The sequence below is a fragment of the Lithobates pipiens genome, unplaced genomic scaffold (assembly GCF_037356315.1).
Source record: "Lithobates pipiens isolate NorthernLeopardFrog02 unplaced genomic scaffold, aLitPip1_a1.2 Scaffold_3, whole genome shotgun sequence".
Classification (NCBI taxonomy): domain Eukaryota; kingdom Metazoa; phylum Chordata; class Amphibia; order Anura; family Ranidae; genus Lithobates; species Lithobates pipiens.
Genome location: NW_027507790.1, coordinates 254,662,547 through 254,688,157, shown reverse-complemented (window position 1 = coordinate 254,688,157; position 25,611 = coordinate 254,662,547). Strand labels below are relative to the sequence as shown.

Here is a 25,611-nt window from a genome sequence, read left to right as displayed (position 1 = left end):
AATTGCATATCCTATGGCAAGAAAACAATTCCCAAATATGTATTTTATTGTGTACTTAGCTGTTTTCCTGAAATCCAATGTTAAAATAGAACTACACTGCATCTGAGCACCAGAAACCAAAAATGCTAATTAAAGTGGGGTGCCCCTTAAAAAAAAAAAAAATTAAAAGTCAGCAGCTACAAATACTGCAGCTGCTGACTTTTAAAAATTGGACACTTACCTGTCCCAGGGTCCAGCGATGCGGGGGAACGAAGCTTCGCTCGCCCTCCCCCCTCCGCTTGGCGGTGCCGGCATTCTTACTGTGGGCATCCACAGTGAAGCCACAGCCGGGGCACCCACTGCGCAGTCATCTGGGACCTGTCATGTGTCCCAGATGACTGACTGCGCCGAGGGGAAGTGACGTCAGGTGCCCCGGGCACTGAAGGAGGCAAACTACGAGGGACCCCCTAGCAACAGGCATTTAGAGGTGTGTTAAAATGAAAAAAAAATCTAATTTTTTTTTTTTTTTTTTTTGGAGAATTTCACTCATATTTTTTTTTTTTTTGGGCGGAAACACCACTTTAATTTATAATATTCAAAAGTAAACCCCACTATCCATATCTCTGTGCTTTATTTTGCTGAGAAATCACTTTGAAAAACACCCCCTAGCATTTCTGGCCATGGCAATCTAAGGGCAAATGATACATGTTGCATTTCTGAAATCCATCTGTCCTTAGCTCAGGCATGCAGATAGGGGGCTGCGCTTAGCTGAGAAAAACCCTCCTCCCCTCCTGAAATGAATAACATAATTTGCCTAGACCTAGAAAGCAGTAAGTGACTGAAGAAATGTACAAACAAGTCTAAAACAAGTAAATATGACTTTCTATTACTATCTATTTAATAATGCTAGCAGCATAAGGATTAAAAATAATCAATGTTGATTGAGAAAGTGGAGTCCCGCTTTAACTTCATTACTCACAATTGCCTCCAAAAGATGGCCACACACACATATAGAAACAACTGCTAAATACAGCACTCTTTCCCTATTGTATCAGATATCAATAAGGGATTTTGAAAGAGTTATGGTTGGGAGAATTCCAGAAGTCCTGCCAGCTTTTATAGCTAGTTGGTCCGTGTTCATATACCAATGAATGATCCTTACTAAAAGAAGCTGCAAATTTATATTGCACAAAGGCAAATTTAGAACTGCAGTGAAATCTATTCCTTATATTGTTATAGCAGACTGACTAATAGGTATGGGCTGAACGCCCCCCCCCCCCCCCCCCAGTTCGGTTTGCACCAGAACTTTCGAACATCGTGAAAGTCGGCAACCAAATAACAAACCCCATTAAAGTCTATGGGACCCGAACGTCAAAAATCAAAAGTGCCCATTAGGGTTAGTAATTGGGCATACAGTGGTTATGGGGGTCCGGGTAATGTCCTGGAGAACATGGATCAATAACAAAAAAAGTTTATAAAAAACTACATTTTTAAATGAGCAGTGATTTATTGATGCTTAAAGTGAAAGTGACTCACTGGGCTGGGCCTATATTAAGGTAGGGGTCTGGTGCTGCAGCTCCAATAGCCCCTATGTTAATTCGGCCCTGCTGCTGAGAGTGGCATCAGGATATGATGCCGACACCATTCTTTGGTCACACAAAGACCTCTACCTTAACATAGGCCCAGCACAGTGAGTCATTAATGCTGCCCAGCTCTGCTCTGTGTGCAATGTACACATGATTTATAAGTAAATAGCAGCTGCATTGATATGTAAATTGCATGTGCATTCATAGGCATGTCAAACTCCCCTGTGTCAGGACTGGGCTCAGCCCTTCCTTCTCTGAGCTGGCCGCTCAGCTCTCGGCTAATTGCCAACTCCCATCTCTCTCCACAGTTACTCAGCTGTTGATGATATCCTGCTTGTCAGTCCTGCCTACTTAAGCTGTCCAGCCCAGAGAAGCTCTGCCTTCGTCTTGGTCAACAATCACAGAGACGCTCTCCTGCATTCCTGTTAGAAGACTTGCTTGGCTGACATCCCTTCTGGCTCCAGATCCTGCTTGCTGTTTTACTATGCTCATCTCCAGCTCCGTGACATTTGGCTTGTCTGACTATCCGTTCCGGTTCCTGAACTTTGTCTATGTTTTGACTACGTTTGTTCTATTTACTTTTATTATTAAACAAGTGTGATTTAACTGTACTTCTGTCTCGGTATGATTTCATGGTTTCTGACACCCTGCTACTCAAAAGCACCCTTTCTCTTACTCACCCTCTCTCTCGCTTACCCCACTCTCTCTTTTACTCCACCTTTCTTTCACCCCCCCTCTTTCTCTCTCTCACCCCTCCCCCAATTTAATTAAATTTGTTTTAACAAAAAATTGTATTTTCCATAAAAAGGCCCACCCAAATCCTCAGCACCAGGCCCATGATACTCTTGATCCAGCCCTGCTCAGCAGTATAGAAGACCAGATACCAGTGCCCCCCTCCAGGCAGTCACAAAAAAAAAAAAATTGAAAAAAAAAAAATTTTTTTTTTCAAATGGCCCTTTAAAAAAAAAAAAATTGAAAAAAAGTCCTTAAGTGCACTGTGTACAAGCGCTCCACTGGTGTTGCTGTGTCTCGGTTTGGCAGTGTCAGTGGAGGCTCTTGTGAAACACACAGCCCATATGAAGCCTCCCCCCACCCACCCATCCCTCTGTCCCTGATTCATCCCACCCACCAGCTCTCTGTCCCTAATCCCTGATCCATCCCACACACCCACCATCCCTCTGTCCCTGATTCATCCCACCCACCAGCTCTCTGTCCCTGATCCATCCCACCCACCCACCATCCCTCTGTCCCTGATTCATCCCACCCACCATCTCTCTGTCCCTGATCCCTGATCCATCCCCCCTACCCACCATCCCTCTGTCCCTGATTCCTCCCACCCACCAGCTCTCTGTCCCTGATCCCTGATCCATCCCACCCACCCACCATCCCTCTGTCCCTGATCCATCCCACCCACCCACCATTCCTCTGTCCCTGATTCATCCCACCCACCATCTCTCTGTCCCTGATTCATCCCACCCACCATCTCTCTGTCCCTGATCCCTGATCCATCCCCCCCACCCACCATCCCTCTGTCCCTGATTCATCCCACCCACCAGCTCTCTGTCCCTGATCCCTGATCCATCCCACCCACCCACCATCCTTCTGTCCCTGATCCATCCCACCCACCATCTCTCTGTCCCTGATCCATCCCACCCACCCACCATCCTTCTGTCCCTGATCCATCCCACCTACCATCTCTCTGTCCCTGATCCATCCCACCATCCTTCTGTCCCTGATCATCCCACCTACCATCTCTCTGTCCCTGGTCCATCCCACCCACCATCTCTCTGTCCCTGATCCATCCCACCAACCATATCTCTGTCCCTGATCCATCCCACCCACCATCTCTCTGTCCCTGATCCATCCCACCATCCTTCTGTCCCTGATCCATCCCACCTACCATCTCTCTGTCCCTGGTCCATCCCACCTACCATCTCTCTGTCCCTGGTCCATCCCACCCACCATCTCTCTGTCCCTGATCCATCCCACCAACCATATCTCTGTCCCTGATCCATCCCACCCATCCATCCCTCTGTCCCCGATCCATCCCACCCATCCATCCCTCTGTCCCCGATCCATCCCACCCATCCATCCCTCTGTCCCTGATCCATCCCACCCACCCATCCCTCTGTCCCTGATCCATCCCACCATCCTTCTGTCCCTGATCCATCCACCCATCCCTCTGTCCCTGATCCATCCCACCCACCCATACCTCTGTCCATGATCCATCCCACCCACCATCCCCCTGTCCCTGATCCATCCCACCACCACTCTGTCCCTGATCCATCCCTCTGTCCCTGATCCCATCCCACCCACCACTGATCCAACTCCCCACCCCACCTCCATCCCTCTGTCTCTGATCATCGCCATCCCTCTGATCCCACCACCAAAGGCAAACATGTAAGATATTGCATTATTGCAGTCACTAAATGTGATGACTGTATTTGTTTTATTTTATTAGGCTTTCTTGTACTTCATTGTCTGCGGTGACCTCTGCCTATTGCTGTTTCCTGAGCATCTTTTTTGTGTTTCCTGTTTTTTTTTCTCTGGTGAACGAGGAGTGTGGCTGGGCTGTCAGACATATTGATGTGTCATTAGAACCTGGTGTATAATGTAGAGCCTGGTATATGATGTACAGAGCCCTGTCTATAATGTAGAGCCTGGTATATGAAGTATAGAGCCCTGTGTATAATGTAGAGCCTTGTATATGATGTACTACAGGGGACGGAGTTGGTGGATTCTATAACGGGTGGGGCTTATGAAAAACTTCACCAGCCGCCACTGCCAGATACCATCACCATTGCAGGGATGAGAGGGTTTTCTCTTTTTTTTTGATAAGTTTACATGAGTTCTGCTTTAAACCGTACCATTTCACACATAAATAATACCTGTGATTTCTCAAACTTGTTGAGGTGGTTGGATTTTCTCAGCTGGCGTTCACCAGTGTCTCCAATTTCTCCATAAATCGTAATGAACACATTGGCATCAGTGCCAGCTCCCCAGACACTGCCGGTGAATACGTGAACCTCATAGGTGTTCTCTGGAAAAGATCCAACTTAATATTAGTCCAACGCCAACAGGCAGATGAAGAGGCAACTAGCATCAGTGATTGGTGAGACCGGAGAAAAAAAGCAGATCCTCATCGTGTTAGCAGTAAACATATTGTATATACCTGTCTTAGTAACTTTTACAAACGCTCACGGAATTAAGGGAAAGGCAGACCATAATGAATAGGTTTTGGGTCCACAAATTATCTTGAATAACCCCCAGCTTCACTTAGAAACCACTGTATGTATGTGAGTCGCTCAGGCTGCTAGGAAGTGAAGTCCTGTGCCTGCTGCTATTAGTTCTGGCTGGGAAGGAGCCCACCCACGCTCCAGACAATGACAGATAAGAGCAGAGAATTCTGGGAGCCGCATATCAGAACAAGACCTGCTGTGTGTAGACAAGTGGCAGTCTCAGCCTGGACCTCCACCAGGCCACGCCCACAACGTGTTTCACTCCACCCACTAAAGCTTACTCATGAGTCCCCCATAAGTAAGCTCCAGTGGGCGCAGTGAAACACGTTGGGTCGTGGCCTGGCGGGGGTCCAGGCTGAGACTGCCACATGTCTACACACAGACGGTCTTGTTCTGATGTGCGGCTGCCGGGGTCCTCTGCTCTTATCTGCCCCACTTCAAAGAAACCTGTACAGAAGAATGCATGGAGGCAACCATTTCTGAATTGCTTCTGAAAATGCTAGTTGCCTGGCTGTGTCTGTCTTAATGTTTCCTAAGTCACAAGCCAGCAACAAGGCAAGTCAAAGTAAAATCGTAGTTCCTAAGAAATTCAGTGACTGAGAAAGTACTGAAAATATTGGATCAGTATCACAACCGGGCAACTAACATTTTAGTAAAAAACACGTGATAGGTCAGCTATCCCTTTAATTCAGTGGCAATTTACAGAAGTATCAGAATCGAATGATTCTGAATAATTGAAAAAATAATTGAGAATTAAAACACAGTCTCAAATAATTCTGCTATAAAAAATTCAGCGTAAACAAAACAATATAATGCAGGTGCATATCCCTTTAAATGTGAATAGAAAAAAGTTCATATGTGAAATCCTTAGGATCCTAAATCATATAAATGTGATGAGCCTGAATCCACTCCACACCAGTGTCTGGTACTGTGAGTTACACCAAAAGTGTGCCAAAACTCCTTACAGGATATACAGTGTATACAATCTCCAGACTAAAGGAGATCAGCAGCGCATAAGGAATAATCAACTCCACAAGCCTCAATCAGCATGGATCCCCTAACACCATCACAGGTAATCGACAGATAAACTAACAAATAATTTATTATATCAAAATGGAATGCTATCCCTTTAGAGGTGAACAAATAAAAAATAGATTCAAACAGAAAACATATACTGCAAGTTTGGTCCCCTGACAATGTCTATTACGACGGTACGCATTGGGTGGAGGTAGTGGTGATGCCATCACGCTTGCTGGCTGAGTGCAGTAGTGCTATAAGCGCATGCCTCTCTTCTATTTGTGAGTACCTGTCTGTAAATTTATTAAACTTTTCCTTGCAGTATTACGGAAATGTTGCCTCTGTTTGCCTCCTTATTCTTATGACGTTGTAGGGTTTATTTACTAATGTTGGAGTGTGCAAAAGCAGGCTCGCTCCTATATAGAAACCAATCAGCTTCTAACTTAGCTTCTAGCTTGTTCAATTAAGCTTTGGCAGTAAAACCTGGAAGCTGATTGGTTTCTATGCAATAGTGAGTCTGGTTTTGCACTCTCAAGCCTTAGTTGTTTTTGGTTGTAACATGACAAAATGTGAAAAATGTCAAGGAGTATGAATACTTTTTCAAGGCACTGTATATTATTTTGGAAAATTCAAACAGTATTTGTACATTTATAATTAAATATAAATCTTAATTATTAAATATGAATAAATTAAAGAATCAAAAAAAATCCTAAATGGTTATTAATAAGAATCATTTATTTTAACCTATATCGCTTATATTTTTATTTTTTCTAAGGAATCAAAAATGAAAGAGCAATTAGGTTATGCAATACAAAACTACCAAAACTACTACTTTGTAATATGTTTTTAAAAGAAAAGTTTACAATAATTTTGGTTACTTTTTTTTTTTCATTTTGAAGTTTCTAAAGGTATGTTTTATATTTTTATTTAACATGGGGCAAAAAAAAAAAATATATTATGCAGAAAATCTCTGTACTAAATATATGTACTTATATGTTTTCTCTTTGCAATTATTCGCTTTTTTTTTTTTATTTGTTCACCTCTAAAGGGATAGCACACAATTTTTTGATAGTTTACTTCAGTCCAGTATTTAGATGTTTGAGTGCTGCTGACCCCGTTCATTGCTTTTTGCACAATTTTTCAATTTTTAGTAAATTCATAAATACCATGGCGGGACCACAAGGACAAGCCACATTGTGTTATACTGTTTTAAATATCCTGTTCTCTTTATATTGCTTCCTTTGTGTTAAACCCCTGATGTTCCTGCCAGCCTCTCTGCATTCCTATTAACCAGTCCGGCTTCAGAGCATTTTTTTATTTTATTTGTTGCATACATGTAAAAATCGTAATTTTTGGCAATAAAATTACTTAAACCCCCCAGAACATTATATATGAAAGCAGAGGCCCTGTAAAATAAAAAGGTGACAGAAGTTTTTGTTTCACATGATATTTGCGCAACTGTTTATTAACCAGTTCCCGACCGGCGCACGCCGATGTATGTCGGCAGAATGGCAGGGGTAGGCATATTGGCGTACAGGTACGTCCATTTTTAAATGCCGCCCTGCCATCATGTGCGCGCCGCCGGCGGCACGCTCGTGTGCCGGTCGGGACCCCCGTGAGTCCAGTCGTGGGTCACGCAGACTCGATCACCGTGGGGATACCCGTGATCGTCTCACGAGGCGGCTGAACGGAGAGATGCTGTTGTAAACAGCATCTTCCCATTCTGCCTAGCAACAAGTGACGCTGATCTCTGCTCCATGTGATTGGAGCAGAGATCAGTGTTCACTAACACAAAGCCCAGCCCCCCACAGTTAGTAACACGCTCCTAGGAACACTTAACCCCTACACTGCCACCCCCTGGTTAACCCCTTCACTGCCAGTGTCATTAACACAGGAATCAATGCATTTGTATAGCATTGATTGCTGTATAAATGACAATGGTCCCAAAAATGTGTCAAAAATGTCCGACGTGTCCGCCACAATGTCGCAGTCACAATAAAAATCGCTAATCGCCGCCATTACTAGTAAAAAAAAATTATTAACAAAAATGCCATAAAACGATCCCCTATTTTGTAAACGCTATAACTTTTGCGTAAACCAATCAATAATCGCTTATTGCGATTTTTTTTTTACCAAAAATATGTAGAAGAATACGTATCGGCCTAAACTGAGGGAAAATTTTTTTTTTTATATATATATTTTGGGGGATATTTATTATAACAAAAAGTAAAACATTATGCATTTTTTTCAAAATTGTTGCTCTATTTTTGTTTATAGCGCAAAAAATAAAAACAGCAGGGGTGATCAAATACCACCAAAAGAAAGCTCTATTTGTGGGAAAAAAAGGACGTAAATTTTGTTTGGGAGCCACGTCGCATGACTGCGCAATTGTCAGTTAAAGCGACGCAGTGCCAAATCGCAAAAAGTGGTCTGGTCTTAAGCCAGCAAAATGGTCCGGGGCTGAACTGGTTAAATGCAAATTTTCTGGAAAAATATAATATTTTTTTTGTTTTTGTGCAAAACCACACCATATAATAACAATTTTTGGTTAAAATATAAAAGATGAGGTTTCATCGACTAAATAGATACCAAAAATTCCATGTCTTAAAATTGTAATTGTGTAAGTCCATGATACCACCAAAAACAATAGTGCTCAAAAATCCCCATAGGTGACGCTTTAAAAGCCTTTACAGCTCTACACCTTTACAGCTTATCAATTTAGAGTTAACTATGAGGTCTTGTGCTAGAATTATTGTTCATACTCCTATGTTTGCGGCGATATGTCACACATGTTGTGGGACAGGGGTTTACATACGTGTGCACATCCTGGGCTTACATTTGCATTTGTGCAATGGAGGGTTTCGGCAAGTTTTTTTCATTTTAATATATTTTTTAATTTTATTTTTTAATTTTATTTTTACTTGATTGCTATCAATAATAAACCCCTATTTGATAGCATTGGGCAGGTGACAGATACTCTTTATGGATACATTAGGGGTCTAATAGACCTCAAAGTCTCCCCTGCCCATCACACCAGATCTAACCAAGCACAGATCGGCTTGGTTAGATGTGTCCCCTGGCTGTACTGGCCAGGAAAGGGTGCATATGAAACTGCGTGGCCGGCAGTGTGAAAATGATCGGCAGCTATGGAGCTGCCGCATCACTCTCACTTTGAAGTCGGTCGCCGGCTAAAAAAACCCGCACAAGCTGATGGCTGCTACTGTGCACTCCCGGCAAAGTTGCCGTCACCTACCAGAAAGTTCCCGATTGCTAGCTTTTCGATCATGTGATCACTGTGACAGCCAATCACAGCGGTCACGTGATCATAAACCCCGCCAGCCTCCCAGCATCAGAAACTCCTTAAAGGGTTGAGTGGTGCCGGTGTTATGGAGTAATATCTACCTTAAATCACATTGCTAATTGCATACAGTATTGTACTTGTTTATAGCTTAAATACAGAAATTTGCACTTAAAACCGATTTTCTTTTGGGTAAGTCAGTAAAAATTTGGCCGTGCCAGTAAATTTCAACACTGCCCCAGACCTGCTGACAACCCTAAAAAGAAACAGTGCAGCAGTGGTGTTGTCAGCTCAAACAGGAAGTCAGGAGCACAATGAGTTCTGGGAAATCCATAGTCATCTTTGTGTACTTGCAGCTTTTTAAATGATAACACATAAGGAAATGTTTATGTACTGCAGAGATATTCTACATAATCGTTTTTTTTTTTCCCATGTTAAATAAAAATATAAAACATAAGTTTAGAAACTTCAAAATGAAAAAAAGTGACCAAAATCATTGTAAACTTTTCTTTTAAAAACATATTACAAAATAGTAGTTTTGGTAGCTTTGTATTGCAAACCTAATTTCTCTTTCATTTTGGATCCCTACCTCCGGTATTAGAAAAAATAAAAATCTAAAAAGAGATAGGTTAAAATAAATGATTCGTATTAACCACTTCAGCCCTGGACCATTTTGCTGGCCAAAGACCAGACCACTTTTTGCGATTCGGCACTGCGTCGCTTTAACTGACAATTGCGCGGTCGTGCGACGTGGCTCCCAAACAAAATTGACGTACTTTTTTTCCCACAAATAAAGCTTTCTTTTGATGGTATTTGATCACCCCTGCGTTTTTTATTTTTTGCGCTATAAACAAAAATAGAGCGACAATTTTGAAAAAACGCATCATTTTTTACTTTTTGTTATAATAAATATCCCCCAAAAATATATAAAAAAACATTTTTTCCCTCAGTTTAGGCTGATACGTATTCTTCTACATATTTTTGGTAAAAAAAAATCGCAATAAGCAATTATTGATTGGTTTGAGCAAAAGCTATAGCGTTTACAAAATAGTGGATTTGGCATTTTTATTAATAATTTTTTTTTACTAGTAATGGCGGCGATCAGCGATTTTTATTGTGACTGCAAAATTATGGCGGACACATCGGACATTTTTGACACATTTTTGGGACCATTGTCATTTATACAGCAATCACTGCTATACAAATGCAGTGATTCCTGCGTAAATGACACTGACAGTGAAGGGGTTAACCAGGGGGTGGCAGTGTATGGGTTAAGTGTTCCTAGGGGCGTGTTACTAACTGTTGGGGGCTGGGCTTTCATTTAGTGAACACTGATCTCTGCTCCAATCACATGGAGCAGAGATCAGCGTCACTTGTTGCTAGGCAGAACGGGGAGATGCTGTTTACAACGGCATCTCTCCTTTTAGCCACCCCGTGAGATGATCGCGGGTATGCCCGCGGCGATCGAGTCCGCGGGACTCGCGACCAGACTCATGGGGGTCCCGACCAGCATGCAAGCTTGTCGCCGGCGGCGCGCTCGCGATGGCAGGGTGGCATTAAAGATTGGACGTACCTGTACGCCAATATGCCTTGCTGTGCCATTCTGCCGACGTACATCGGCGTGTGCTGGTCGGGAACTGGTTAATAACCATTTAAGATTTTATGTGATTCTTTAATTTTTAATTATAGATGTACAAATATTGTTTGAATTTTCCATATTAACATACAGTGCCTTGAAAAAGTATTCACACCCCCTTGAAATTTCCCACATTTTGTCATGTTACAACCAATAACGTAAATGTATTTTATTGGGATTTTATGTGATAGACCAACACAAAGTGGAACATAATTGTGAAGTGGAGGGAAAATTATAAATGTTTTTCCAAATTTTCTACAAATAAATTTGAATAGTGTGGCGTGCATTTGTATTCAGCCCCCTTTACTCTGATACCCCTAACTAAAATATAGTAGAACCAATTGCCTTCAGAAGTCACCTAAATAGTAAATAGAGTCCATTTGTGTGTAATTTAATCTCAGTATAAAAACAGCTGTTCTTTGAAGCCCTCAGAGGTTTGTCAGAGAACCTTAGTGAACAAAAGGCATAATGAAGGTCAAGGAACACACCAGACAGGTCAGGGATAAAGTTGTTGGGAAGTCTAAAGCAGGGGTAGGTTATAAAAAAATATATCCCAAGCTTTGAACATCTCACGGAGCACTGTTCAATCCAGCACAACTGCAAACCTACCAAGACATGGCCGTCCACCTAAACTCAAAAGCAAGGCAAGGAGAGCATTAATCAGACAAGCAGACAAGAGGCCAATGGTAACTCTGGAGGAGTTGCAAAGATCCACAGTTCAGGTGGGAGAATCTGTCCATGGGACAACTATTAGTCGTGCACTCCACAAATCTGGTCTTTATGGAAAAATAACAAGAAGAAAGCCATTGTTAAAAGAAAGTCATAAAAGCTCCCATTTGCAGTTTGCAAGAAGCCATGTCGGAGACACAGCAAACATGTGGAAGAAGGTGCTCTGGTCAGATGAGACCAAAATGTAACTTTTTGGCCTAAAAGCAAAATGCTATATTTGGTGGAAAACTAACACTGTGCATCAACCTAAATTCACCATCCCCACCGTGAAACATGGTGGTGGCAGCATCATGTTGCTGGGATGCTTTTGTTCAGCAGGGACAGGGAAGCTGGTCAGAGTTGATGGGAAGATGGATGGAGCCAAATACAGGGCAATCTTAGAAGAACCTGTTAGAGTCTGCAAATGACTTGAGACTGGGGCAGAGGTTCATCTTCCAGCAGGACAACGACCCTAAACATACAGCCAGAGCTACAATTGAATGGCTTATATCAAAGCATATTCATGTGTTAGAATGGCTCAGTCAAAGTCCAAACCTAAATCCAATTGAAAATCTGTGGCAAGACTTGAAGACTTGAGAAAAAAAAACTATTGTTTGTGTAGCTGTGCTGGTCCTTTAAATCAAACAGTGTGTTATGCTAATGGTTTTCCATCAAAAACACATTTATACACATAAAATTTACGTATGTAGTATCAAAAATAAAGTCCAAGTGAATTAATCCTCTGTGCTGGACAAATAGTGACTTCAAAAACGATTGTGCTGTGATTGTCATCAGGAAGCTTCCTGATGATGCATTATTTATGCAAAACGCGTTGAGGCTGGTTGTGCGAAGCCGACGTAATTTCCTGCTGAATGTACTGCACTGAAAACGAGGCTTGAACCGTACGCCGGCTCCTAGTAGCACACAGCCATTACTGGCTAATACTAGAAAGCTGGAGAGACTCAGTGCCGCTCCAAGGCACACATACATGTCAGTGCAAATCTTTTATATGACCTTTTAAACTATTAAAGCACGGAATTTAGTTTTTTGAGAAATATATTAACTGGAGGCTTGAGAGAGTGGTCTGGAATTTTGGTGGAGACATATCTATTTACCCACATGGAAGACTAAAGAAAGGCTACATACAGGCTTGTTTATTACTGCTTTTTGGTAAGCATATTGATTGAATGGTGGTGGTCAATCCCAGCACAATCGTTTTGGAAGTCACCATTTGTTCAGCATGGAGGATTAATTGACTTGGACTTTATTTTTTAAACTACATATGTCATTTTTATTTGTATAAATATGTTTTTGATGGAAAACCATTAGCATAATAACACACTGTTTGATTTAAAGGGCCAGCGCAGTTACACAAACAATAGTTTTTTTTTTCAATTTTTTTTCACTGGTCTAATGGTGAATATTAGCTGTAGCATAGCTTGCATTACAAAATACAAAAATTTGGAATCTGTTTTGCGCCGGTGGAACACATTATATTAAGACTTGAAAATTACTGTTCACAGACTGTTCCAATCTGACAGAGCTTGAGCTATTTTGCAAAGAATGGGCAAATATGTCACTCTCTAGATGTGCAAAGCTGGTAGAGACATCCCCAAAAAGACTTGCAGCTGTAATTGCAGCAAAAAGTGGTTCTACAAAGTATTGACTCCGGGGGGCGCTATACAAATGCACCCCACATTTTTACATATTTATTTGTAAAAATATTTGAAAACCATTTATCATTTTCCTTTCACTTCACAATTATGTGCTGCTTTGGTTTATCACATAAAATCCCAAATAAAATACATTTACCATTTTGGTTGTAACATGACAAGTGGAAAATTTCAAGGGGTATGAATTCTTTTTCAAGGCACTGTATATTACCTTATACTTCTATATACTGTGAATCTTCTCACTCATCATATGAAACCGCAACAGCTATTATTTTCTTTTTATGTCAATAATCAATAAAAATGTATGAAAAAAAAATGATAATGCAGTCTTAGAAAAGGCATAACACATTCTAAAATATTAGCAATAAATAACGCAATTGTATAAATCTGTGGAGTGATTACTGTAATGTACCTTCCAGGTCAGTTGTGTTTTGAGGAACAAGTTCCACCACCAGCTCTCCATCGCCTTCCCCACGAGCCAGCCACCGGTTACACTCAAACTTGTATGACTGCACTACTTCCTTCGGTTGCAACTCCACTTCCTCTTTATCAGGCTTCTTCTTCTTGTTTGTCTTCTTCTTCTTATCAGGGGGTTTTTCGACGGGGACCATTTTTACCTCAACCCTCCGGACCTCAACTGATTCTAAAAACCAGCCATCTCCAAGCCCTTTACCGTCATGACCGATCCTGAGCTTGAGGACTTTACCAACATCGAGTGCTTCGATCTACAGTATCAGAAAAAAATAAACGAAAGATGATGCAAATGTAGTAGTATTAAATATGTGAAGGTTTTTATTCATTCAGGTCATGGTATACCTAAAAGTAATTTGTTACATTCAACTGGACTTGTTTTGTAAAGATGAAGACATTTCGTAGCTTCTCCAAGCCACTTCTTCATTTCACATGACTGTCAGGGAGATACTCCAACATTTATATCCACACAGGTAGCATAGACCTCTTCATCCAATCACCATGAAATGTGTAGATGTTGAATGTCTAAGGAAAGGATGAAGGTATGAAACAGGCCATCTACATCTAACTAGAACAACCATACCCAAACAGAGGGGGTATGGTTGTTTTAACACTACCTCTGTCGTTTGATAACAATTCACACTTTTAAACATTTCAATTGAGAAACAGACACCTATGCAGACTTCTGTACACCAAGGATGGTATAATTTAAGAAGAACAATGAGGTTCCACAACTTTCACACCTTCCATTCTGTTCTTGGACAATCAACATTTGCACATTCCATGCTCATTGGATTAAGGTCTGTGCTACCTGTGTGGATATAAATGCTGGGGTATCTTCCCCATACTCATTAGAACTGAAAAAATAGCTCTGAGAAGCTATGAAACATCTTCAACATTACAGAACAGGTCAAGTTGACTGTGACTAAGGGAGGCCATACAGGGATCAAATCTTGGCTGGTAAAGCAGGAATCGCCCCAGATTCAAACCAACCACAAACGGGCTACTGGTACCCAAGCTGATCCATCAAACAATTTGGGTACAACCAGCCTGTCGTAATTTTTACATGTGATTAGTTGCCCCCCCCCACCTGCAGAACACAATAGCGCTGTGGGAAATATTCCCCCATCAACAGTGATCATGTGCCTGTGTTGATGGGGGAATCAAGCAATTTTCCATCCGTGGTGGAAGGAAAAAAAATGAATCTATGGCCACAACTGATTCATTTTTTTATTCAACCAACAACAACAAAAATTAACTGAGCTACTGCATTTTGCTGTCAGGGAGCCTTATATGCCAGCAGAATACACTGATTGGTGTTGCCAGCTATAGCTGGCGGCACTGATTATTTAGGAGAAACGCAACAGGCTGGTAGTATACAAGACAATCAATAGATAGACTTGTGTACTACCAGCTAACCCATAGGCTAAGTGGAGATCATATATACTAATTTCTCCTGCTGCCCCAGCCTCTAGACACCCCTCCTAGGAAGTTTTCATATGAAGTCTGCAAAGATTCTGACACTTGTGTCAATCACCTTGAGTCAATTTTCTGGGTTCCCCAAAGCTCTCCCTGGTCCCTCATACAAACCTCCATGTGGTGACATGAAGGTAATCATGAGTGAACTAGTGAGAGCTGAGGGGGGCCATAGTAATTGATACTTCTGAAAGTGATGGACTTCAAGAAGTGGCTGTCTGAGTAGCTGGAGACTTAAGTGTTTTGCTGCTCCTTCTCTAAAGCTGGGAGGTCCTCGATGATGAAGGAAGTGGTCCTGATATAATGGCATTAGCTCCGCTCTGCATTAGTGCAGATAGCTGTGGCAACATCCACTAAAAGGCCAGGACCAAGACACCCTGCACTCAAAGAATGTCCTCAATCTTCTGTGTTGAATGATGCTGGGACATCTAGTGACATAAAGACATTACTGCATAGGACAGGGCTGGACAGATGGTGAGTATTGTAGCCATCTCTGTTTTTTAGGTCATACCCCATGGGGCACTATTTAAAAAAATAAAGTTACTCGAAGTTGTGGTTTAAACACGTTTTCTTGTGATTAGCAAGCAATTATTACATAACTTCTAACTTTTTATACCATATGTAAATATAATTATGCCATTTCTTGGGTTACAATGAGCAAGTTAACAAACAAGCAAGCAATATCAAAGGTGACTGGTAGAATACTTGTCCTCATTTAGCTGTTGATATTCTTCAGCATCTCAAATAACTTTAAGCTGTTCACATGTAAAAATTAAGCTTTGAAAACATTTTAAAGCACCAACAAACCTTAAATATATCCTCTGCTCCTCTCTCAAAGTCATTGGATCGACTACGTAAGGTGGTTTCCTCCGTCTTCCCCTTGTCCCCATAAAGCTGCATAAAAACGTTGGCATTGGTACCAGCACCGCGCACATTCCCCGTGGTGACGGTGACTTCATAATTAATCACTGTATAGAAACGTAAACAGGATCTCAACTGTACAACTTCACTTGAAACACAGGCTTACCAACCCTTGCACAGAGGTCAATGAAGTCACTGTGCCCAGGCCAAAATTAGCAGGATCAGTACATGTTCATGAGGTTGATTATAACTCTAACTAATTTGTCTATCTAAATATATTTTTACATTTTTTTCAGGGCATGCAAGTATTTAATTTAGTTAACTGGTATAAAAAAAACCTGCTTTTTTATACAAACTGTACACTGATTTGGGTTCCTGAGGAGTCAAGATTTGCAGTCCTGGGAAATATATGTGTAGATTCGACTGGGATATTTTTTTTTGAACCATAATGCCCTGCATGTCATTGGGAGTTTAAAAAGGGCCAATAAGGGGGCTTTTCAATGAATCATCCCCCTCCCTATTAAAGGGGGTCACAGAGCAGCCATAGGGGTTGATTTACTAAAGGGAAAAAGACTATTCACTTTGTAAGTGCAGTTGCTCCAGAGCTTAGTAAATGGGCAGAAACTCTGCTGACTTCCATCATCCAATCACGAGCAAGCAAAAATGCTAAGTTTTTTTTATCTTCCTTGGACATGATTAGGTTCTCTTTGCAAAGTGAAGCCTTACCTCATTTACGAAACTCTGGAGCAACTGCACTTACAAAGGGCAACTGGACTTTTTGGTTGTCCTCGCCCCCTTGTGACATTGTCGACCCCACAAGGCCAGAGGTCCAGCAGGCATTGTGATTGATGACGGATCTACACTGGGGAACATTTTTATTTTTAATAAAGGATTTGTCAAAAACTTGTGTTGTGTTTTTACTCACTTTTTGGTGAACAGATACCATACTCATTCACATGGGGGGGGGGATCTGGGGACCCCCTTGTGAAAGGGGGCTTCCAGATTCTGATAAGCCCCCCATCCAGGGTTGTGGGCTCTGTCCCTGCCTCCCCAAAGCACCCCCTCTATGTTGAGGGCATGTGGACTGGTATGGTTTGGGGGGGCTTACTCGGCAAGGTCCATAAAGACCTAAAGCAAGGCCCATAAAGACATGCATGAGTGAGTTTGGGATGGAGGAACTTGACTGGCCTACACAGAGTCCTGACCCCAACCTGATAGAATATCTTTGTAATGAATTAGAGCGGAGACTGTGAGCCAGGCCTTCTCCTCCATTCTCATCCAACATCAGTGCCTGACCTCACAAATGCGCTTCTGGAAGAATGGTCAAACATTCCCATAGACACACTCCTAAACCTTGTGGCCAGCCTTCCCAGAAGAGATATAGCTGTTATAGCTGCAAAGGGTGGGCTATCTCAATTTTGAACCCTACGGACTAAGACTGGGATGCCATTAAAGTTCATGTGCATGTAAAGGCAGGTGTCCCAATACTTTTGAAAATATAGTGTACTTTATAATAATACCAATTACAGTAGGGAGGTCATCCGGGCCCTATCAAAATTTTCCCACTGGGCCCATGATTATTTGATTATTATGCCCCCTGGGTTCAATCTTACATTTTTCAATATCGATGACTTCACTGGCGTAGACTTCCACCTCCACTTTGCCGTCACATTCATCCCTGCAGAGCCAGCGGTTGACCGGGAACATATACTGTTTACCATGTGCTGGGACCAGCACCACAACGTTGCCCAAAAACCACCCAGCTCGAATTCCCACATTATCATGGCCAATCAGGAGCTTGTTGATCTAATGTGAATAAAAAGATGGAGGGTTAGCAGGCTTTTCTGGAGACAATTACCAGGAGGACAAAAAAAGGAAATATAAACAATTTGACACATATGATGATTTACCAATCCTGTGTCCATGTCTAATTTAATTATAAATTTAATTTCAAATACCTCTAAACACAATAGCACACCATGCCTGCTTGACTTCTGTACAACCAGCCTGACCATAGATGGATCAAAATTTGTCTAGTCCCTACCAAACCAGCCGAATTTCGATCCAACTATGGCCGGCTTAACTTGGTTAATTTTTTAACACAATTTGACAATGTACCTTCCCAATATCTATGGTGTTGATGGTGAAGTTGTCCACCCGTCCCCTTTCGAAGTTGTCATCCACATCGTTGTCAGAAACAAGCAGGAACTGTTTGATGGTGTCTCCCTTCTCACCGTACAGCTTGACAAACACTCGGGAGTCAGAGCTGGCGCCACTAACATCTCCTGTCTTAATCTGGAAGTGATAACTGATACCTATAAGAGATGGAAAGTGCGGCATTAAACCAAGCAAAAACATGCTAGAAAGTGCAAAATGAAATATACAGTTGTGCTCATAAGTTTACATACCCTGGCAGAATTTATGATTTCTTGGCCATTTTTCAGAGAATATGAACACAAAAACATTTTTCACTCATGGTTAGTGTTTGGCTGAAGCCGTTTTATTATCAATCAACTGTGTTTACTCTTTTTAAATCATAATAACAACAGAAACTACCCAAATGACCCTGATAAAAAATTTACATACCCCAGTTCTTAATACCGTGTATTGCCCACGTTAACATCAATGACAGCTTGAAGTCTTTTGTGGTATTTGTGGATGAGGCTCTTTATCTTCTCAGATGGTAAAGCTGCCCATTCCTCTTGGCAAAAAGCCTCCAGTTCCTGTAAAATCTTGGGCTGTCTTGCATGAACGGCACGTTTGAGATCTCCTCAGAGTGGATTAATGATATCCAGGTCAGGAGACTGAGATGGCCACTCCAGAACCTTCACTTTATTCTGCTGTAGCCAATAACAGGTCGACTTGGCCTTGTGTTTTGGATCATTGTCATGTAGGAATGTCCAAGTACGTCCCATGTGCAGCTTCCTGGCTGATGAATGCAAATGCTCCTCTAGTATTTATTGATAACATACTGTATTCATTTTGCCAACAATTTTGACCAAATTTCCTGTGCCTTTGTAGCTCACATATCCCCCAAACATCAGCAATCCACCTCCGTGTTTCACAGTAGGAATTTCATCATAGGCCTTGTTGACTCCTCTCCAAATAAAGTGTTAATGGTTATGGTCAAAAAGCTTAATTTTGGTCTCATCACTCCAAATGACTTTGTGGCAGAAGGTTTGAGTCTTGTCTCTGTGCTGTTTGGCGTATTGTAAGCGGGATACTTTGTGGCATTTGCGTAGTAATGGCTTTTAGTATGGCGACTCAACCATACAGTCCATCTTTGTTCAAGTACCTCCTTATTGTGCATCTTGAAACAGCCACACCACATGTTTTCAGAGAGTCCTGTATTTCACCTGAAGTTATTTGTGAGTTTTTCATTGCATCCCAAACAATTTTCCTGGAAATTGTGGCTGAAATTTTAGTTGGTCTACCTGACCGTGATTTGGTTTCAACCCCTCATTTTCCACTTCTTAAATAGAGATTGAACACTGCTGATTGGCATTCTCAATTCCTTGGATATCTTTTTATATCCCCTTTCTGTTTTATAAAGTTTAACTACCCTTTCCCGCAGATCTTTTGACAATTCTTTTGCTTTCCCCAACATCAGAAACATCAGTGCAGCACTGGATGAAAGATGCAAGGGTCTGTCAGGAGTCCAGAAATTCATTGACCTTTTATACACACACACACTAATTACAAGCAAACAGATCACAGGTGAGGATGGTTACCTTTAATAGCCATTCAAACCCCTTTGTGTCAACTTGTGTGCATGTTATCAGGCCAAAATCACCAGGGTATGTAAACTTTTGATCAGGGTCATTTGGATAGTTTCTGTTGTCATTATGACTTAAAAAGAGTAAACACAGTCGGTTGATAAAAAATGGCTTTAGCCAAACACTAACCATGAGTGAAAGAAAAGTTTTTGTGTTATCATTCATATTCTCTAACAAATGGCCAAGAAATCATAAATTCTGCCAGGGTATGTAAACTTATGAGCACAGCTGTATATACACTGACATTTCGGAGCCTTGGTGGGCCCCGATCTCAAGGTGACAGCTCCTATATCCTGACTGGTTAATGTAAACAAAGACAGGAAACTTACTTCTCAGATTCTGCGAGTCCCCGATTGGAACTAACTCACGAATGATAAAACCATCATCTTCATTCCTATCGAACCACCTGTACAGATAATACAGAGAGCACCAATCATTGCTGTATATATATAATGCCAACTGAGATCATGGCATTTCTAGTGCCAAGTACTATTTTCAGGTTGGGTTATTTTAGACAACTTACTGTAAGGAGGAGACTTCAATACGTTAATGGCTTAAAGTAACACTAAACTCTGGTTTAAAAAAAAGAAAATTCTACAGGCAGTTCCCGAGTTACGAACATCCGACTTGCTAACGACTCCTACTTACGAACGGGAGGCGGCCACTTTTGACGGTGGGCACTTTCGACAGCACTTTTCGACAGCGGCCACTTTTGGCAGAACATTGGAAAACTACGTCTCTGCCGTTCTGCGCATGCTGTTCTGACTTAAGAACATATTCGACTTAAAGCGGGATTTCACTGTGGAAAAAAATATTAAAAGCCAGCAGCTACAGATACTACAGCTGCTGACTTTTAATAAACGGACACTCACCTGTCCCGGGGTCCAGTGATGCCGGCAGCCGAGGCCGATCGATCGCTCGGCTCTCAGCTGCTGCCGCCACCATTCTAGGTGAGGGAATCAGGAAGTGAAGCGCTGCGGCTTCACTTCCCGGTTCCCTACTGCGCATGCGCGAGTCGCGCAGCGCAATAGGAATTGTCCGCGCTGTCTCTGGGACCCGTGTGTGTCCCAGCAGACAGCACGCAGGGACAGGAAGAGGCATAGACTCCCAAGGGAGTCTATGCCCGGAAGTGGGTGTAAATACCTGTCTTTGACAGGTATCTCCACCCCCCTCCCCCTGAAAGGTGCCAATTGTGACACCGGAGGGGGGGAGGGTTCCGATGAGCGGAAGTTCCACTTTAGGGTGGAGCCCCGCTTTAATAACAAACCTACAGTCCCTAACCCGTTCGTAACTAGGGGACTTCCTGGATTCAAGTATGTTTTTTAAACTCATAGTCCCTTTTATTATTCTCAACCTCCCTCAAATCTCCAAATTCCCTAATTCTTCCAAAAAAATTTTATTGTTGTGATCTGACTTCCTGTTAGAGAATGTCTGCATTGGTTATCTATGGCCCCACTGTATGTGGGAACGTAGTCACCTTCTTAGGCTTGCTCCCAAAATGGACTATGGACCATGGGATTTGTAGTATGCATAGAGCAATGTACATGACCAAAATTAATGCGCACTGGGCCGGGGCAAGTCACAGCCAGACCTGGAGATGATGTTTTATACTGGGTCCGCTGATGAGAGCACAGAATTTGGGAAAACATGGTGGAGATCGAGTGATCAACTTCTGTACAACTGCCCTGTTGGACAAAAGCCACTCGATGAGCACTGCAGGCCATAGACGACAGGGTTGATCTGTGTATTCTGATGGCGGGGCAGTCTTCTTGCTGTCAAAATACAATAACACAGCAGGGAGGATGATCCCTCATCCACCTTGAATGTGTGGATGGAGAAATCGGGTTCATTTTTTTTGTTCAACCAACTGGTTGAATAAAAAAAAAAATCGGACTTGTCTATGGCAAGCCTGAATGGACAGAATGCTCAGCAAACAGAATGCTGTTTTCGGCTTGACGAATCCGGGCCTATGAGTCAGCTCTGAGCACAATACAAGAAATCTCTTGGTGACTTATTCTGTATGTGATTTGATCTCAGCAGTCGCTCAGAAGGGATGCTGATTGCACTGTGTAGCAGACAGACAGCCAGCAGAGGGAGAATATTGAAGATCATGGCTTTGCAAGTGCGCAAACAAATAATAGGATTTTTATATACAGCTTACCTGTAAAATCCTTTTCTTGAGAGTACATCACGGGACACAGGAGCTTCATTACATAGTGGGTTATATAGGCACCTCTGGTGATTGGACACTGGTTGACCCAATTAAAGAGAATTCCTCCCCTATATAACCCCTCCCATCAGGGAGGCACCTCAGTTTTGTAGCAAAGCAATAAGAAACCACGTGAAACCCAAGAGGGGCGGGAGCCCTGTGTCCCGTGATGTACTCTCAAGAAAAGGATTTTACAGGTAAGCTGTATATAAAAATCCTATTTTCTTGATCATACATCACGGGACACAGGAGCTTCATTACATAGTGGGATGTCCCATAGCAATGCTCAGGTTGAGGGGAGGGAGACACAGATCATGAATCTAGACCGCCAGGGACCTGAGGACCTAAACTGCAGCCTGCAGTACACTGCGCCCAAAGGCGATATCCTCCTGCCCTCTGACATCCACCTGATAGAATCTGGTGAATGTGTGGACTGATGACCAAGTCGCAGCCTTACAGATCTGAGCCAGGGAGGCCTGGTGATGCACTGCCCAAGAAGCACTTACAGCCCTAGTAGAGTGCGCTCTCACCTGAAAAGGAGGAATCTTCCCCTTTAAGTCATAGGCCTGAGAAATAACCTGTCTGATCCACCTCGAAAGAGTGGACTTTGACGCTGCCTGACCCTTTTTAGGGCCTTCTGGCAGAATAAATAAACAGTCAGTCTTTCTTATCTGAGCAGTTGCCTGAAGATAAAGACTGATTGCTCTAACCACATCTAAAGTGTGTAAGGATTCTTCCTCTGTGGACTGAGGATTTGGAAAAAAGGATGGTAGGATTACATCCTGATTCAGGTGAAAACCTGAAACTACCTTAGGTAGAAAGGACCTGTTGGGACGCATGACCACTCGGTCCTTATGGATAATTAAATAGGGCTCTTTACAGGAAAGAGCTGCCAATTCTGATACCCTTCTAGCCGTGGATATGGCTACTAGGAACACCAGCTTCTTTGTCAGGAGAGTTAAAGAAGCCAGATGCAGAGGTTCAAATGGTTGGGCTTCTAAGGCCGAGAGAACCAAATTCAGATCCCAAGGGCATACCGGAGGTTTGACTGGCGGTCTCATCCGCATAGCCCCCTGGATAAAAGCCCGTACTAGGGAATGTGATGCAAGCGATCTTTGAAAAAAGACCGATAGGGCCGAAATCTGCACCTTGATGGTGCTTATGGCCAAATTCATTTCAAGGCCTGATTGGAGAAAGGCCAAGATTCTGCTAATGACATACCTTCTAGGATGCCATCTCCTGGGTTCACACCAGGAAACATATGCCCTCCAGATCTTGTAATAGATACGCCTGGAGGCCGGTTTTCTGGCATTGACCAGAGTGGAGAGGACTGGCCCCGAAAGACCACGGCCTCTCAAAATGTGGGTCTCAGCAGCCAGACCGTCAAATTCAGACTGCGTAAAGCAGGGTGGTAAATTGGACCCTGTGAGAGGAGATCTGGCCGGAGAGGGAGGGTCCATGACCTGCCCACTGCCAACTTCATGATTTCTGCGAACCATGGTCGCCTGGGCCAAGCCGAGGCCACTAGAAGGACCGGCTTCGTCTCCCTCTTGACCCTTCCCAAGAACCTCGACAACAGCGGGTTCGGGGGGAAGGCATAGATCAGATTGTACTGATCCCAGGGAACTGTCAGAGCATCTGACCCCTGAGCAAGTGCATCTCTTGTCCTTGACACAAAGTTGTCCAGTTTCCTGTTGAATCTGGACGCAAACAAATCCACGTCTGGAGTGCCCCACTTGTGACATATGTCTTGAAACACATCGGGGTGCAGAGCCCATTCTCCTGGGCACAACTGCTGGCGGCTGAGATAATCTGCCTGCCAATTCTCCACTCCTGGAATGAAGACTGCAGAGAGGCACGGAACATGCTCTTCTGCCCAGACAAGTATGCGATTCACCTCCCTTTGGGCCACCAGACTTCTGGTACCGCCCTGGTGATTGATGTAAGCCACTGCGGTGGCATTGTCGGACTGAATCCGAACTGGGAAACCTCGCAGTCTGTGAGACCACTCTCTGAGTGCCATGTAAATTGCCCGAATCTCCAAGACATTTATGGGCAGCAGACTTTCGGTCGCAGACCATTTTCCCTGCGAGCATGTTTCCTGCAACACGGCTCCCCAACCTGTCAGGCTGGCATCCGTGGTGACAATCTTCCATGAGAGGGGAAGAAAGGTTTTGCCTTTCAGCAAATTTTTGGTCTGTAACCACCAGACAAGACTTTTGCGTGCCCGAGGGGATAAACGCATAGGAAGATCCAGGGATTGGGGCTTCCTGTTCCAAATCGCAAGGATGCATCTTTGCAGGGGCCTTGAGTGGAACTGGGCAAATGGAACGGCCTCGAAAGAGGCGACCATCTTTCCCAACAGTCTCATGTACAACCGAATGGAGGAGAATCTTCTGCCCAGAATCAGGCGCACTAGATCTCCAATGGCCAAGGCCTTTGGCTTTGGAAGGAACACCCTGCCCTGAGCGGTGTCGATAATCAGACCCAGGTAATCCAACCTGGTGGTCGGTTGTAAAGACGACTTTTCTAGGTTTATAATCCAACCTAGGCGGCCCAGATGTTCTAGCGTTTTGGTGACGCTGCGACTTAGGCATGTTGCAGTTCTCTCTACGAGAAGCATGTCGTCTAGGTAAGCCATGACGGCTATGCCCTGAACTCTTAAGATTGCTAAGAGAGGGTCTAGAATCTTCGTGAAGACTCGAGGGGCCGTGGCTAGGCCGAACGGCAGGGCCACAAATTGAAAATGGCGCTGCTCTACCGCGAACCTCAGAAACTTCTGGTGTGCGGGAAATATTGGCACATGGAGATATGCGTCTTTGATATCTATTGATGCCACGAATTCTCCTCCTTGCAGGGAGGAGACCACAGTGCGTATTGACTGCATCCGGAAGGTCTGGATGTGTAGAAACCGGTTTAAGTCTCTCAGATCCAAGATAGGTCTGACACTTCCGTTTGGTTTTGGAACGGTGAAGAGATTCGAATAGAAACCTGAACCCTGATCTTTCGGGCTCACCTCTACTATCACACCTTGGGATAGTAATTGATCTAAGGCCAGAAATAGCGGTTTCTGCTTTATCGGATCCCTGGGGATCCTTGACCTTAGAAAACGGGAAGGTGGAATCTCCTGAAACTCTAGCCTGTAGCCTAGAGATACTGAAGAGATCACCCATTTGTCCTGAATCTCTACCCGCCAGGCGCCTGCAAACTGCAGGAGCCTTCCCCCCACTCGGCCGAGCGGGGGCGCCCCTTCACAAGGATGTCTTGGAGGACTGCTTGGCAGGCTTCCGCCCCCAAGTCTTTTTCTGTCCCTGGGCTCGGCCCTGAGGCTTTGCAGCCGAGGAGGGCTGAGAAGGCCGTCGCCACTGTTTAGAGCTCGACGCTTCGGGAGAAAGAGTACGCCTGAATGAAGGACGTTTACTCTTCTTGACTGGAAGGAGTGTAGATTTACCTCCCGAAATATTTTGGACGAATTTATCTAATTCCTCTCCAAACAACCGTTCCCCTTTAAACGGAAACCCAGTCAAATGCTTTTTGCATGACATTTCAGCAGCCCAATTTTTTAGCCATAGAGCCCTACGCATGTGTACCAACATGAGGGACAAACGTGATGCTTGTTGGACAGAATCCAAAATCGCATCAATTATGAAACATAAGATGTGAGGCATCTCTGCATATTTCT

At 43.2% G+C, this 25,611-nt stretch overlaps 1 protein-coding gene across 2 annotated transcripts in view; it reads right to left on the bottom strand.

Annotated features, from left to right (window-relative positions):
* Positions 1 to 25,611, bottom strand: part of LOXHD1 (lipoxygenase homology PLAT domains 1) — a 425,609-nt gene that overhangs the window by 155,060 nt on the left and 244,938 nt on the right. For both annotated transcript variants that reach the window (XM_077463060.1, XM_077463059.1), the window contains exons 21-26: positions 20,050 to 20,126; positions 18,063 to 18,259; positions 17,558 to 17,750; positions 15,891 to 16,051; positions 13,549 to 13,861; positions 4,454 to 4,605 (exon numbers count right to left, since the gene is read on the bottom strand). In XM_077463060.1, the coding sequence (XP_077319186.1) occupies positions 4,454 to 4,605; positions 13,549 to 13,861; positions 15,891 to 16,051; positions 17,558 to 17,750; positions 18,063 to 18,259; positions 20,050 to 20,126 (1,093 nt within the window). The remainder of the gene's footprint in view (positions 1 to 4,453; positions 4,606 to 13,548; positions 13,862 to 15,890; positions 16,052 to 17,557; positions 17,751 to 18,062; positions 18,260 to 20,049; positions 20,127 to 25,611) is intronic.